At 43.4% G+C, this 16,410-nt stretch overlaps 1 protein-coding gene across 1 annotated transcript in view; it reads left to right on the forward strand.

Moving 5' to 3' along the window:
• SMYD2 (SET and MYND domain containing 2) overlaps nt 1–15,953 on the forward strand; it is a 37,375-nt gene extending 21,422 nt beyond the window's left edge. Inside the window, exons 4-12 of the mRNA XM_044425296.1 lie at nt 1,914–1,974; nt 4,872–4,996; nt 5,869–5,936; nt 7,644–7,746; nt 9,872–9,982; nt 10,723–10,843; nt 11,815–11,989; nt 13,987–14,095; nt 15,521–15,953. Of these exons, the coding sequence (XP_044281231.1) occupies nt 1,914–1,974; nt 4,872–4,996; nt 5,869–5,936; nt 7,644–7,746; nt 9,872–9,982; nt 10,723–10,843; nt 11,815–11,989; nt 13,987–14,095; nt 15,521–15,601 (954 nt within the window). The 3' untranslated portion in view covers nt 15,602–15,953. The remainder of the gene's footprint in view (nt 1–1,913; nt 1,975–4,871; nt 4,997–5,868; nt 5,937–7,643; nt 7,747–9,871; nt 9,983–10,722; nt 10,844–11,814; nt 11,990–13,986; nt 14,096–15,520) is intronic.
• Nucleotides 15,954–16,410: the final 457 nt, after the last annotated feature.

A 16,410-nucleotide genomic window follows, 5' to 3' on the forward strand; every position in this document is an offset into this window, starting at 1 on the left:
TACTTTTTGGTGGTGATGCTGTTACATTATTCCACGTGTATTTTTTATTAAAACATCTCATATTTGTAGTCCTACTTTATTGACCAAGCTTTCAGTGACACTTGCAGAGTTACAGAAAGCCATGTATGTACCAAGCCCTAATTTAAAGTTGTTTACACAGAGATTTAAAAAAAACAACAACAACTGATGGTTTGGATACAGGCTTAGCCATATGTAGAGTAGACCCACTGAAATCAGTGGGACTAAAATTTGTTATGACTAACTTGTCTCTTTAATGGTGTGGTCTGGTTGTTTTTTGTATCGCGCAATAATATTTTGATGCTGTCATGTGCCGTCAAGTCATCCCTGACTTATGGCGACCCTATGAGTGAATGCCCTTCAAAAGGTCCTGACCTTCGCAGCCCTGCACAGCTCTTATAAATTGTTTCTTCATAGGGGTTCCAAGGTAAGACAATTCAGAAGTGCTGCCCCGTTGCCTCCTTCTGTGCAGTCCTAACCAGAGTGGCTTGAGTGTCACTGTCACTCCCAGTGATAGTTCTACACCAGTCGCTGCTTCCAGTAGCTGCCCTCCAGAAGCTGCTCCACTCCCATCACCATTGGAGATGCCCATTCTCTCCTGCTGATGGGACCATTTTTCCTGAAGAGGGGATGCCTCTTAGCCTGGAGTCTCTGCTTTGGCCATTCCACCTCAGGTGCCCCTGCTAGGAGACCAGCCAAGTGAGAAAGAGTTCAAAAAACGGCTTGGATAACATATATCAGCCAAAAGTATTCCAGAAATGCTCCTAAGGAAGAGGTGGGTGTTTTTTATTCACATGCCTTCTCAGTGGCAATAATGAAGGATGCAGCCTGGAATGCAGAATCAGGAGTTCTGAGGAGCCCAGGCTGCACCACCGAGAACGGGACTCATGAAACAGACTCTACTGGGGGAGGGAGAAAGAGGAGAGTGAAAGCCCACAGCAGGTATCAGGAGACCCTGAGCCATTTTAAGTGCTGCATTTGGGTTGATGGGAAAGTGTACTCTAGATTTTTTTTAAATTTTGGGGGCAGGGAAACAAAGTGGGATTTCCAAGTTTCAAGGTCACTTGCATTGCACGCTATTGTAATGCTACAACTTCTCTCCCACTGCAGTTTAACCCCCCCCCCCCCCACCAAACAATGGGCTTTGAAGGAAACCTGTGCATTTGAGAAGGGCTTATGTGACAAGGGTGACCCAGATGCGGGAGAGAGAGAGGATGCTTGAAGGCCTGCTGGGATGGAGGCCTGCCTGATCTCCCAGTGCTTCTTTCCCTTTCCCCGCTTTCTTTTTTTTCTTTCTCTCGTCCTTTCTTTTAAATTAAAGCACAGTCTAGTGGTGCTCCACAAACAAAATTAGATGTTTAATGATGAAAAGTCATTGGAATAAATTTGTGCTTTATAGCTTGCAGGGAAGTGGGAGGGCCCGCTACGCGGCGTATGAAAGCTAAATATGCAAACCAGAGTCCCTGAACCTCAGCTGCTGGGCCACCTGCAAACCTGCATTTAATGGCCGAGCTCACAAAGAAGTGGCCTTAGGCCAATGCTGGAGTGCCGCTTTTGAACTCTGTCAACATGGAGACGATTCCCTTTCTTCAAAGGCAAAGTCTGCCTTCTGACTCCTTGCTACTGTCACTGGCTTTCTGGGAGTCTGCAGCTAAACAAGCCACAATTTTAAAATATCTGTTCTGTGCATATGTAAATTTGGATACAAGTTCCGGGATTGCTGGCTGGTTAACCTGGTGTCAGTAGGTTTAACCTTAAGATGCTGTCTGTTGACTCATTTGAAGACTTTATAGGGGTGTGTGTTGGAAAAGAGGCGTGCAAAAACCAATGAAATATGTGGGGTGTTTTTTAAACAAATGTCCTCTTTCCCTTCCTTTCTTTTTCATAATTACCAGAAGACACATTTGGGAAGGACTGAGTCAGAAAAACTCCTTTTGGTAAAGGAGTTTGAATCCCGTAAGTAGAAATCAATGAAAGTTACCGAACTTCTCAACAGGCTATTTAGAAATTGATTAGTAACCCTTCAACAGAGTATAACTTTGCGTGTGTATCTGTCCACTGTGGGTTGGCATGATATCCACCTGTGGAAAGAAGGCCTCATCTTCTCTCAGGACCATTGGCAATGCCCCGGATCCCTTGAGAATGCCTCCCCAGGGGCTGGGAGGCCCAGCTAAGTGGCGCAGGTTGTGGTGTGTGTGTGCTGGAGGGAATCAAGGTGGAGGAACTGCCTGTGAATGGAGCGAAAAGTGCCTCTGACCAATTTTCTGCAATCTTTTTTAACCTCTTCTGCCAGGCAGTTCCACTCAGCAGGGCCTCCTAAACCCAGAGGGGGTATTTTCAGGGGATCCTGAGGTCATCTGGGAAGAAGAGTGCTGAGAAAGTTGACTTCTGAATCCAGCTGTGGGGACATGTTGTAGTAAGAGATTGGGAGAAGTTGTCTAATGATGGTGTTGTCTCGCTTAACTTAAAGAAAAAGAATTAAAATTCTGCCCCATTCATGGCACCATTCCTGCCTGTCAAACAGCTTTCCTGGCAACCAGGGTGACTTTTGTGGATTATAATGTTGTAAAATTTAAAGCAGCCAGCCTCGTTACCAGGGGCAAATAGTCAGAGATGGTGCCGTTGCTTGATACTGACAGTGTCTTTGGGGCTAATTGCAGGCCCCTCTGGTGTTGAGTTGCATATCTGTCACTGCCGGTCAAATCTGACATGTCCTTCATGATTTCCACGTCCTGAATGCTCTAAAAATGAATTAAGGAAAGAGAGAAGGCTATTGCTTGGGGCGGGTGGCGGGGAGAGAGAGAGGGAGAGAAATTATTTTTCCCCTCAAGGAAGAGCTAGAATTTGAATAACTGTTAAGAAGACCCAACAAACTGGAATTGCCAGCAACACAGCAAGACAGTGTTGCTCTCGTGCTTGAGCCTGACCGTAGGGAAACAAGTGGCCACAATAATGTTCCCCATGGAGAATTGGAAGTGCTGCTCAGCCCTTTGATTGGTGAAGGGGCAACCTGAGGGGAAAGGGGCTGCGTGTTCATCACTTAGCCCATCCGCCTGCGCTGGTGTCCCCACATTCTAATGTCTTCCACAACAGCTGGGGAGCATCAGATCTAATATTTAGTTTTGTGGGTGACTTGAGGCTGAGCTGGGGAGCAGAACGGGGTGGGATGAACATTCCTCAAGCAATATGTGTCCAGAGAGCCTCCTGTGACATTAGATACTGCCTGGGTACAGCAAGCATAATAATTCACATTCAGGGGTTGAGTGTGGCTTATTGCTGAACTCTATGTGGTTGTTGAAATGTGGGTTATCCAGCTGTGTTAACAAGCCATGTTGATCAACCCAACAACAGACCATGAGTTATTAGTGGTTAACAACTGAGCTTGTCCGCACAGCTGGCTTTAGACAACAGTGTAACAGTCCAGTTTAACAGCATACACTAAAACTATACACAACCCCTTAGTATGGGTATCTGAACCCAGCCAATATTAGTCATGTATATCAGGGGTGTCTAGACTTCAGGTGGTCAGATAAGATCTATTTTGGAAGATTTTTCACTAGAAAGTGAAATATCCAGTAAAGAGAGTCAGGTGTAAAAGACATACGCTTAGAATTAAGGGACACAGTGCCTCTGAGCACATTCTGAACCAAGGAATTTGTTTTCATTATCACTTGGCTCATGGCCCCTTTCACATTTAATGCCACCCGTGATGACCCCAGATCATCTCATTTCAAAAGCCTAATAGAGGCAGAGAAAACCTTTTCACATTGTTGTTAAAAATTGGGAGTCAGAAATCCTCGCTGACCTACTGGAAATCACCCAGCAATCCAACAGGAGAGCCTGAACTGTTTATATCCTAGTTCTTCCTGTTAAATTTCCTTCCAGAACAAGAATGGGCAGAATATAGACTGTAGTCCACTGTGGGGACCACTGGCTTGTTTCTGATAGACCACTTTAGTGCTTGATGGGGTTCTTGCCAAGGATGCTTGGTTAGGTGAGCCACAGGCCCAGCAGGGAAATTCGTATATTCTTAAGTCAGAGTTCATGCTTAGGAACACTTTGCAGAGAGCAGCTTCCTGCCCCCTAAAAGCTCAGGACTACGGCTTCCTTAAGTTCCAGTCAGCGTAGCCAGTGCTCAGAGATGATGGAGGGCTAGCAACTCTGCAGAAATGCGTACCTCCTTCCTTCTGCACCCCCCCTCCCCGTCCCATGCTGGCATATAGAGTGGCCAGGGTTTTTTTTAACACTCCTGGGAGGACAGGTGGCAACCGTCAGTGCAGCCACAGAAAAGGAAAGAGATCATCTGTTGAGCAGCTCTAATATCTACTTTCCTTGTAAGGATAGGCAACATTTTGCCTTTGATAGTCAATGTTTACTCCCATGAAGTGCAGCCCTGTGCATGTTTAGACAGGAAGAAAAGGCCTGCAGTGGGAGGTGTAAACCGTTTTTCTGTCTGAACATGATAGGATTGCATCTTGAATGTTAAAATGCTGATGGTACCCATTGGAGAACAAAGGTAATTAGTTTTTAATTTAGAATTAATCAGTGCTGCATTGACCAGTTTGCGAAAAGACTGGCTCCCGTGTTTTATAAGCTAATGGCAAAAAGCTACCTTAAAAGCAAACTTCCCATATTACAGATGGGAAGAAATTCACTCATTGTTAGGTGCTTGCCGGCTTTCTTTTCACAAGGCTCGACACCCACTGAAGTTCAAAGGAGTGTGCTCATGCCTCGCTGAGTGTGCTCATGCCTCGCTTCCTTTCTTAGGGACCTCGTATCTTGAAGTTGACTTCACTGTAGTGAACAAGCAAAGTAGTCCTTGAATTGAAAAAAGGGCTTCTTTTTCTGTGCAGATCTCGATAAGCTTGACAATGAAAAGAAGGAGCTGATTCAGAACGACATCTCTGCTCTCCATCACTTTTATTCAAAGCACATAGAATACCCCGACAATGCAGCTCTTGTGGTCCTTTTTGGTCAAGTAAGAGGGAGAAAATGCGTTTGGCTCATTCTAGGGGGTGGCTTTGTTTCCAGATGGTTCATGGGTGTTGCATGCGCAAACCAGAGTGCTGTTGCCTCGCCCACTCTGTCAGAAGCATTCCAGTGCTGTGGGAATTGGCGGCTTGGCTACCACATTGATGCTTGCCATGCGTGGTGGGTTGCAGCCAGTTGGTTTAATTCAGGGCTGCCTCTGAATCTAATATGGTCTAATGCAATCCAGTTCTTTTCAGTGGTAGAACTAACATAGGGAACAACCCTAATGTTTTTGATTGTACACCCAAAAATGTAAGGTGTGAATATGGCAAATGGGTGTTTTTATTTTTTCCCATTTAATACAGCCACATTTAAATTAAATTATGCTGATTTCCTTGCCTATTAATTATAAAGTCACACAGTACCGATTCTTTATTAAGCACCTACGAAGGCCAGGTGCATGCAGTACAAATCTTCCAGGAAATATTTCCTGCAGTTGAGCCAGTCCTTTTTCTGTTTTAGTCCACATCTTTATCATCATTTCAACCTCCATGCCTTGGGTTTTTTTAATCTCCACCTTACAAGAATGTTGCATGCAGCTGCTTTTCTCATCCCGCTCCCCACCCCCACCCAACTCCCTAGGTTTTGGGCTACAGCTCAGCTTGGCTGCCTAATTCTTAATCTTTCACTACAAAATTAGATTGTAAATAAACTCTGACCTCCCTTCTTGTAAAGCTCCTAGCTCAACAGCAAGACTTGATTAAGGAGCAGCAGAGTTCTAATCTTATTAATCAGTATGGCGCAGATGAGTTGGTTCATTTACCATGCAACACTAAACAACCCGGTGGGATTTGCGTTTGCCTCTCTCCTCTCTCGCAGGTTAACTGCAATGGCTTCACAATTGAAGATGAAGAACTTTCGCACTTGGGGTCAGCAATATTCCCTGAGTAAGCATTTTTGACGGAGTCTTTCCCCGCACCCTGCAAGCCGTTTCTTTGATGCATTTCCTACAAGCGCTGCACAAAAAGCTGTCACTTATTTGCAAAGCCGGACATGCCCTTGGTCTTCCCAACCACTGCAACATTGCAGACTGCTCTCTCCTTCGTTAGGCTTGCCATGTGCCCCCAGGACATGAGCCGGCTCCTCTGCAGCATTCAGTCTGCTGTGCACCTCAGAGGACTGCCTTCTGCCAGGGCGGTAGTCTAACTCGTCCTGGTTTGCCAGATTCTCAGGCATCTCAGGCAGTGATGGCTCCACCCTCTCACCTGCTGCCCAAGCACTTGATCTGGAGATGGCAGAATTTGGCGCCTTCTTTCAAAATTTGTGGACGGTGTCCAAGGCTGCTTGTCCTGACCAGAGCCCTCACTCCTTTATGGAAGCTTCACCAGCCTGCCCCGTTCTGAAACAAGCATTTCTGTTTGTTTCTGCTTGCTCCAACGGGGGAAATTTTATTTTATTGGTATTTCGTTTTTATACCACCCAATAGCCGAGGCTCTCTGGACAGTTAACAAAAGTGAAAAACACAGAAACAAGAAAAAGATAAGAAATTAACATCAGACAATAAAACCACAGCAACTGGAATTGAATCAGCACAGATGTATAGCAGCAGTACAGGACAAAATGCAATATTAAAACTAAAGGAGAAGGTTAACTGTTAAAACACTGGGAAAATAGAGAGGTTTTTACCTGGTGCTGAAAAGAATAAAGAGTAGGTGCCAGGCGCACCTTTTTGGGGAGCTCATTCCAGAGGATGGGTGCCACCACTGGAACGGCTCTTCTCCTGGTAGCCACCCTCCTTCCCAAAGATGAACATAGGGTCCAAGTAAGTGCATATGGGATGAGGTGTTCCTTTAGATAATCTGGCCCCAAGCCATTTAGGGTTAATAAATCCTGGTTGTGCAAGCAAGAAGTTTTGTTTGTGCAATGGCTGCTCATGGGAGATTGCCATTGGATGTTCTGTGCTTCCAGCTTTACAGCAACCAAGTAACTGGAGAGAAAATCATATTAGTTAAAACATTGGAAAATCTTGCATTAGTTTACATTCGTTAACTGAGAACCAGCTTTACTGGGTGATCAGAAGTCCCTAGATAATATCGAACCTCAGATCTAGTAACCCAGATGAGCACCCCAACTTTCTCTCACAGACCAACAGCCTGCTGGTCTCCTAGCCCTTTTTCCCCATTTGAAATACCTCTTCCAAGGCTGTAGATTCAGTGTACAATCCAGACAGATGCAAGCACATTAAAATCCCATTGGCTTTAGTTGTGGTTAAGGGTATGGACAACCCTGTTTCTTTGCAATAAGTGGCAAAATACCAGTGCTTAACTGTGACAGCATAATGTGCTCCATTTCCTGGAACCTTGGCTGGCCTATCTGAATTCTCTAAGCTGTGCGGATTTATAGCCTTTTTTCTTTCCTGCACTCCCTTTTTCCAATGGAGGGAAATGCCTCCAACCCTTTTGACAACTCTGGGACTTGTTCATGTCTCAGTGAGTTTCACCTGATCTTGGCCCAGAGCTGCCAAATGATATTTCATGCAGAGACATTAAGTGCCATTTATTGGAGCCAGTCTTGGAGCTGATGAGCTTTTTACCTTTGCTACTGATGTTAATGTGATGCTTATGGGAAACCCAATGCCCTTCTGTTTTTGGCAGTGTGGCACTTATGAACCACAGCTGTTGCCCCAATGTGATTGTTACCTACAAAGGGACGGTGGCGGAAGTCAGAGCTGTCCAGGAGATACAGCCTGGAGATGAGGTAACCATATCCACAACAGACGTGGGTGCAAAGCGGCTTGCATTTTGAGGGGGAAAGTCCAAACCCTGTGTGTTTGCAATGCTTCTGGCACATCTGTCCTTCCCCTCCACTCTCCTGTTTGCAAGGCATTTCTGTTTCTTCCCTTCAAGGAAGATGATTTTTGACTGGTTTGCCTTGTGGCCCGGATGTGCCAGGGCCAGCATACGTGTGGAAGCAGTTCTCTGCACATAGTTGATGCTGGCCAGATCTTGCATAGAGCAGAAAATTTGCTGGTTCCAACAGCTAGGCAAGGGCCAGCCTTGCATGTCATTATGAAGAACAGTGTTTTCAGCCCTTCTGCTCCTGAGCTGACTGCATCTCCTGTCTCAGCTGCATTCCAGATTTATTGTGGGATTTTATTTTTATTTTTTTATTTTTGGAAAAGGGCGATGTTGCCTCTGAATGCCTTACGTTAGGTTCTTTGCATTTGTTTTGTCAATAAATAAACACAACACGACAATACTGCTAAGCAGAAAGCATGTCAATGAATTGGTAGCGTGTTTTTAAATAAGAGGCTCTTATTTTGTGCCTGGCAAAGGTCCTCTGACATTCAGCTTGGGTAAGCCATTTGTCTTCGGTGGTATGGCCTGTGCCTCCATCTTCTGGTTTAGCTTGGTTATTGCAGGGAAACACTCAAATTTTCCAGCTGAGTGCATAGTCCGCGTGCATGCGCACGCGCACGTGTGTAAGTTGGCTCCCATATTTTGTGCCTGGAGAAATGCAATTGAGATGCACTCACCGTAGAATAAAAATACGCAACTGCTAACTAACACCAGCTTGCCTTGGGCATGTTGAGAGAAGGTGAAGGGCATAACAAAAGCAGAAGCAGGCTAAGTGAAAAATGTGCATCGCTGGTGGAACAGATGCACATTTGGTTTTTTGTCTAGACTTTTATAATTTTTTCTTCTTTTAGCTTAAAAAAATAAAATAGGAATTAACTCCTCTTTCATTCCCATGCTCTTTTCTTTTGCATCATGTCTTTTAGGTTGTGGGCCTGTCTTGTCCTTTAAAATTTGTACAGCACTTAGAAAATCTCAGGCACTTTATAAGCTTCACTCATTTCATTGGATTTGGCTTATTTTTAGGTGAATAGTTCTTTGCTTGTAGTCTTAACTGAACAATTCTACACATACTTATGTCCAAGCAAGTCCACAGAATTCAGTGTGACTCAGAAAGGAGATATGCACAAGATTGAGCTGTTGATTTCTGTATACTGTGATCTAATTAGGGTACAGGCAACATTTCTGGTCTCATTCAGCCCTATAAATTTGTGGAATTTTTGAGGGTGGAATTTTTGCTGAGTTAGAAATGCAAATAATTTCCTAAGTTAATTTGCAATGCAAGATGCAAATAGCTATAAAATATTGGAAGTGTTCGACAAAAGAATCTTTAGCTCTGTCAATTGTAAAACATGACTTATGCCGTATCTCCCTAGGTCTTAGCTCTGAAGCCTGCTAGACTGCAGTGATGCTCTGAATTCCTTTGAGGGATGTGCTGAGTAACTACATTTGGTTTCTGCCTATTTGGCCCTGGGCAGAATGACACAACTAGTAATATAAATGATAAGGCAAAGAAGCTGGAGTAAAAAAAATAATAACCAACAGTACGAATGGGCACAGTGCACATGTGGGTAGCCCGGTTTGATGTCCAAACCTGGGGTTACAATTTATCACATAAAAAAAGGATTTGTAAACCTGGTTGTGAGCTCCCCAGAGAGCCAATGGCAAATGTGGGGGGCAATATGACCTGAATAAATAAACAAACCAATAACAAACCTTGATTTAAAGCTAGTTTACCAATCCTAGCATGTTTTACTACAGTAAACCATAATCCAAAGTTTCAGTGTTTCACTAACCTATATTCATCCTGGTTTGTCTACCCACAGATGTGCAGGGACGTGTATACCAGCGTGCCATTCATTCATACCATGGTTTATTAAGGCAGAGTACTTGTCTATCCTTATTCCATGAAATGTGGCCCTTGCCTACCCATTGCATAAGCATAGTTCAGTATAAGTGTGAGATAAAATGCTGTTATAATGGGTTATCTTTCTGCTGCTATAAAATGATTGATCTTTCTTTGCTAGATTTTTACGAGTTACATTGACCTGTTATATCCCACGGAGGATAGGAATGATCGATTGAAAGATTCCTATTTCTTTACCTGTGATTGCAGAGAGTGCATTACAAAAGAAAAGGTAATTATATTAAATAGCCTTCTCACATGCTTTATCGTTTACACTGATAGCCGACTGCAAAGATGCAATGCTTTTCTTCTCTCCTGGTCATTCTCCTCCCCCTTTATTATCATCTGCTTTTGTATAGTAGACCTTTGCATTTCAATTTCCCATTCCTATTTTTGCAACTGAATCTCCGAGAACTACAGATTAGGGCCATAGCTGGGTCCCAATCTCATCTCCCCTCATCATACCTGCCTATTTTCTCATGATACTTCTGCTGTAATGCACATCCTTTTTTCTGAAAAGAGAAGACATCTTTTTGCATTGCTCCTTCATGGCTCCAGTGACGAAAGCAGGACACAGGGTGAAATGTTTAAGATTTGAAGAAGCACATCATTCCCAAGACATTTGGGGATTCATGAGTCAGAACTGTCCCCCTGAATAGACTGTGGAAGCCAGATGCAAAGATGCTAGAAGTCTAATCTCCCATCATCTCAGAAAGCCACCCCTGTTTGAATGGACTTACATCTTCCAGCCAAAACCTAGGAGAACAACAAAGTTAAATTTAAATTTTATTTTAAAGTTTTATTCTGTTAATAATTGTCTCCAGATGTTTTGGAGGGTACCAGATTGGGGAAAGCTGCTCTGTATGTTTGTGCCTCTGGTTTATTTTTATTTTTAGTGATTGCCAGGTATTTTGTGGGTCTGTTTTTTTGTCTTCAAGTTGAAGTAGGTCTTGTAACTCTCCTTTCCCTCAGGACAAAGATAAGCTGGAAATCCGCAAGCTGAATGAGCCTCCACCAGCAGAAGATGTGCGCGATATGATCAAATATGCCAGAAATGTGATCGAGGAGTTCAGGAGGGCCAAACACTACAAATATATCCTTTGGCATTCTCTCTCCTATCTCTATTTCTGTAATGTTGAACTTCACAGAGTAGGCTTAGTGGCTTCATTTTGTTGAGGCATGTCAAAAAATGAAATTCTGGAAGCACAAAGAGTGTTATTTTCAGCTTTCTTTTATTAACTTCTTTCCTTCTGCCTTGTTTCGCAAGACTGGAGATCCCCCTCCTCACAACAGGTGGAGTTGGGGAGAAACAGTAGAAAATAATTTGCTCTGGTTCATAAACATTTTTGGCTGATAATTCAAGATAGGAAACCGAGGTTTCCGAACTCTACCAAAAACAAAAATGCAAACATTTCCACTAAGATGCAATATTATAAATGCTTTGCCCAAACTGAAACAGCTACCTGTGGTTGCCTTTTTGCCCTCCTACAGAGAGTGTATACTTAGGGATAAAATGCACAGAATATTATGCTTGCATTTAAATGTAAATGCTCTGGTGGTTTAAAGAAAAAAAACCCTTGTGGATTGCTGTGGAAAGAGATCAGCGCACGAGAAACTGACAAGGCCTGCGGGTGGATGGATCCATTTATACCTATTCAGAATCTTCTGTGTATCTTGGAGTGCATGCAACTGAGACTGTAAGCCCAGCAGGTTCAAGTAGGCTTTAAGACCTGGGGGGCCAAGAGAGAGGCCTGCAGCTCCTCACCTGCCAAAGGCCTGGAGGATAGAGCCATATTCCAACAGCTTTTGACCATCTGGCTTTGACCCTCAAGCAGGATCAGACCCACAAGAGCGTGCAAAGATGCTTGTGTCTCATAGCATCTGCGTGTGCAGAGACAGCATACCCAACTTACCAGATAATGGGAACAAACAACAGGCCAGGGCTAGTCTGTCGCTTCATCCTTGTGGTTTTCCGTTAGGCAGGTGCTTGAGGAGGAGTTACAAAATGCCTGGGGCCTTTCTGAATATTTTCCCACTTGGTGTATTCCTTGACTCTTGGTTTACCTCCAAGTGAACTGCTAGAGGTTTGTGAGCTTAGCCTGGACAAGATGGGCTCTGTGTTTGCGGACAGCAATGTTTACATGTTGCACATGATGTATCAGGCCATGGGGGTCTGTCTGTACATGCAAGACTGGGAGGGCGCTTTGCGCTATGGACAGAAGATTATCAAACCATACAGGTGATGCTCTTAACTTGCTTTCTCTTGTAACTTGTGTACTATAGTCAGTAGACACGCTGATAAAGAAACACGCTCACCCGAATGCAGCTTTGGTTCCCGGTTCAGTGAACCGATCTCATTAATGAGTACTTCAGCGAAACACTACCCTGCGGGTAGAAGCAAAATAAGGATATCTAAGCTGGTTTATCTCTGATCAGTTATCTTGGGATAACAACTTCTAATTTATTTATATATTTAGGAAGCAGGGTTGTCATCTGATTAAAGACTGCTTAGTTGATTAATCATATGAGGTTTAATTCAGTTAAGTCTGCATATTAACCTTTTTATTTTCCCAGCATTTTAACAGCTTAACTTTTTAATTTCATTTTAATATCGTACTTTATTCTGTACTGCTGCTATGAGTCTGTGCTGAATCAGTTATAATTGTTATTGTGGTTTTGTTGTTTTAAGGGGTGTGTGTTATCTTTTGTTAACCACCCAGAGAGCTTCAGCTGCTGGGCAATATAAAAACTAACTAAACAATAGTTTTGAAGGAAAAACTTCTAAATAATAACAACATGATGCTTGTAAGAGTTGTAGGAAGCATAATCTTCAAGGTAGTCTTTTCTGGATGCCAGAAAAGGGGAACCCTCCCTCCCCAGATGGTATATGTCACATGCATTTTAATGAAATTTACTTCATTTAAAATACTTAAAAACACCTTTTACCTGGTGAATCAGGAACACCTTTTAAAATTAATATTTAAAGTTGATTAATAGGTAGGGTAAAACAATTAGACAAACTGATGAACATCCATAATGACACAAAGTCACAGGATGTAAAAAATAAAGTTTTATTCCTTGGAATGGACCAATGTGTTTTGGGTGTGTTTTTTTTCTGGGCCTCCTTCAGGCTTCAGAATGTTTAAATATAGCCTGCAGGGATTTCTGAAAAAATAGATTTCCAACAATACATTCTGCGATGCTGAGCCATGCTGGGAATTGTAGCCAGACACTTTGGCTGGGTAAGACTGCACTGTTCCATCCTGTCAGCTTCTTGACCGTTGGCTCCCCCGCCCCCAGACTTGAACACAAACATTTCGGCTATGGGTGAATGTCAGAGTACACGCTTCACACAGCATCCATCCCCGGCCTCTCTGGTTAAAAAGACATAGGAGCTAGGGAAGGAGTTTTTCTCTGCCTAGACCCTGGAGAACACCTCCAGGCAGTTCTGTCCTGGAAGGACCAGCCTGGCCTTTGAGGGAGAATCAGCATGATCTCCACTTGCAGCTCTTCTGCCTTGCTTTCACTTGGAGCCATGCTGATTTTTCAGGCCGTAATCAAGGCTGCTATAAAAAGTTTTGCTGTGCAGCCACGCAGCAAGATTGCCCAGCATTATTTGCAGGGAATAGCCATCCGCATTTTTAAGCCCAAGGATTGTGTTGTTCCATGGTGCACAAGCTTCTTGTGCACAGGATAGTTGGAGGGCCTCTCAGAAAATTATCATCTTAGGGCATAATTTTCTCTCCATCTGGGGAATGCAAAGAAGCCTCTCCCTTTGAATTGAATGCCAGTGTGAAGTCACAGATCAGCTGGCAGGGAGGGATGAGAGCGAAAGCACACAACGGCACATGCTCCCCCTGAGGCCTGAATCAGATTCATCACCCCAGTGACTTGCCTCGTTTTTATGGGCTCTGGGCCTGAGCTTCTAAGCTGGTTTAGGCCGGCTGCAGCCCCTCAGTAGTCTGGTGTGCTGATGCACTGGTTCTAGGATAGCTTTTGGGCACCACCTCCCCCAAACCTCAGTCCAAAGGTGTGGAATGCTCTGCAAAAGGCCGTCTCATGAGAATGCCATGAATTGGCTATGAGCAGTGATAGCAGAAGCAGAAGGGAGAAACGAGCATTCTCCTGGCCCCTCGGTCAGGCCAAGGCTTCTGTTCGGGAGCTGAGCTGAGGTTTCAAGCTCTGTGCAGAGCAAATGTGCGAGTGGCTTTCATGTATTGCGTGTTTGTTTTGCAGTAAACATTACCCTCTATATTCTCTCAATGTGGCTTCCATGTGGCTGAAACTGGGGAGACTTTACATGGGCCTTGAAAACAGATCAGCAGGTGTTAAGGCTCTCAAAAAGGTATGCATCTTTCTTTGTAGAATAACTCTGCTACTTTGAGTTGAGTTTCTTATGATATGTATAGAAATGCTTTGCTTGGGAAAATAGATTGTAATATAGAATGTGTATGTTTTGAATGGCCTTTGTGTTACTTTAGTGTAACTGTTTTCCTCCCATACAAAAATGATCATTTAAAGCTCCAAAACCCGGACATGGCACCTCTCTTTGCTGGTTTGTATCTCCCTCGATTAAGGTGCAAACAAGCAGCAGTCAAACTTGATTTGTACATATGGTTTTCCCAACAGGATCTCTCACTGAAAAGTCGCTCTCAGTTTCTGTGGTTTTGTGTACAATCAAGAGCTGTTCGGAAACTGAATGTTCTTGGCTCTGGTGGAAGCTGGCATATGGCACAAAGCAGATTGCATTTCAGTAGCTAGCTTGAATGTTAGTGCATATGGTAGTCAAAATATTTTTTTCCTGTGGCTGGAAAACCCTGCCTGTTGGTCTAGGGGTCCAGGCAGTAGACTTGCAGGCTTTGGGGGATTTGGGTTTTGCCTCTTCCTTCTCATCTGGCATTTGAGGCATCTTAGAAGCAGCAGCTGCTCTAGATATACCCTCTTGGTACCAGTAAATCTGGGCACACTAATGACAGGACATGCAGATTGGGACCAGGATTGCTATCTGGAAACTGATTCAAAGATGCAGTAGAAAACTGGGTTTCTGAAATGGCATAGCTGAGAGTCACAAGTACATTTCAGGACTTTTCCACTGGGTTTAACAGGATGGGGTAGTTAAAACAAGCTTCTGATGCACGTGGGATCGAGGCTGCTGCAGCCCCAGTTCATGGAGATAGTTGTGGTTGCATCCTGTTGCTTACTGGCTCAGGCCATTCATTCATTTTGCATTCTGAATAGTTCTCTGTGGCTGATCCATAACAGGCTATGCTTTGTCCTCTTACCCAAGATGGTCAAGTGTAGGGCCTTGTCCAAGAGGGTTTTTTAAATGCTTACAGTATACTGTTTCCATTTAAATAGCGCATGGAAGTTTCTGGTCATTCAAGTTGTGGTCAAAGCAGCACCCGAGTCCCATTGATCACCCAGGCACCATCTTGTTGCATTGCTTTGGAATACAAACAGGCCCAGATGTGGGCTGGAGGTGCTCAGTGTGAAAGTCGTCTTCTGTTAAGTTTGGAACAGAAAGGCAGATACAATGTCGTTTAACTTTTTGCTTGTCTGTGCCTTTCAAAAGAGCTTGGAGATCGCTTCGGATCAAAGGTGCTGTGTATATAATATGGTTTGATGCTTACAATCAAATGGGGTGTTTTCAATTGGGCACATTTAAGGGGACAAAAACCAGTCAGAGGTTTCTGACTTTTCAGAATCCCTGACGAGAACATTTCATAAACCAAGGCTGTCTGAATCAATTGTATTTTTTCCCCTTTTGCAGGCAATCGCTATCATGGAGATAGCACATGGGAAAGATCATCCATACGTTATAGAGATCAAAAAGGAATTAGAGGCCCACTGAGTCTTTGAATCTATGCAATCCTTCAACCTTTCTTTAAAAGCCTTGCTATGGAAACTTCAGGAGTGCTTTGAAAATTGAAGTGGGATGAAAGCTTTTCTGTAGAATAATTGGAATGACAAACATGAGGCGCACTTGGGCCTTGCCTCTTGCATTTTCTGAGGTTTATGTTGAAATATCTTGAGCCTTTATGAATTAATTTTTGAATGCTTTTTCCCCCTAAGGAAATGCCACAGTTTCATACATTTAATGCCTTTGATCGATCATCTGCAGAGATGACCAGTTCTTTTCTTCACAGATTATAATGTATTATGTATTTTAGCCATGCAAAACAATTAATTAAATTGGAAAAACATTGCTTGAATTTGTTTGCTTGTTTGCCTCCTCTATCATTGTGATATGGCTTTTGGCTTCCAAAAAGGATTGTAGGCCTTTTTTTCTTCGTATCGCAAGAGTTCTCTGCTTGCCATATTTCTATAGGTGGGTTATGAACTTTGCTCTTGCATACAATTGGTAGGATCCAGATTTAATTAGCCTTTAATTAGGCCCATCGTCTCGACAAATATTCAAGGAACTGTCCTATCCAGCTGACAAGGACAATGAAACCATGCTTCTTCAGATGTCTCATGTTGGCATATTGGGGCAAACAAGTATTGGATGATAAGCATTTAGATGCATTTTAAATTGTACATGTTTGTGATGTTACCTCCATTCAGCCGCTCCATCTGAATGTGTACAGATTGGGTTATCTGTGCACTATGAAAATCAGTCAACTTCCAATGTAGAAGTTAAATCTTTAAATCAGAGCTTTT

This window comes from Varanus komodoensis, unplaced genomic scaffold (assembly GCF_004798865.1).
Source record: "Varanus komodoensis strain SLA01 unplaced genomic scaffold, ASM479886v1 scaffold1, whole genome shotgun sequence".
NCBI classification, from domain to species: Eukaryota; Metazoa; Chordata; class Lepidosauria; order Squamata; family Varanidae; genus Varanus; species Varanus komodoensis.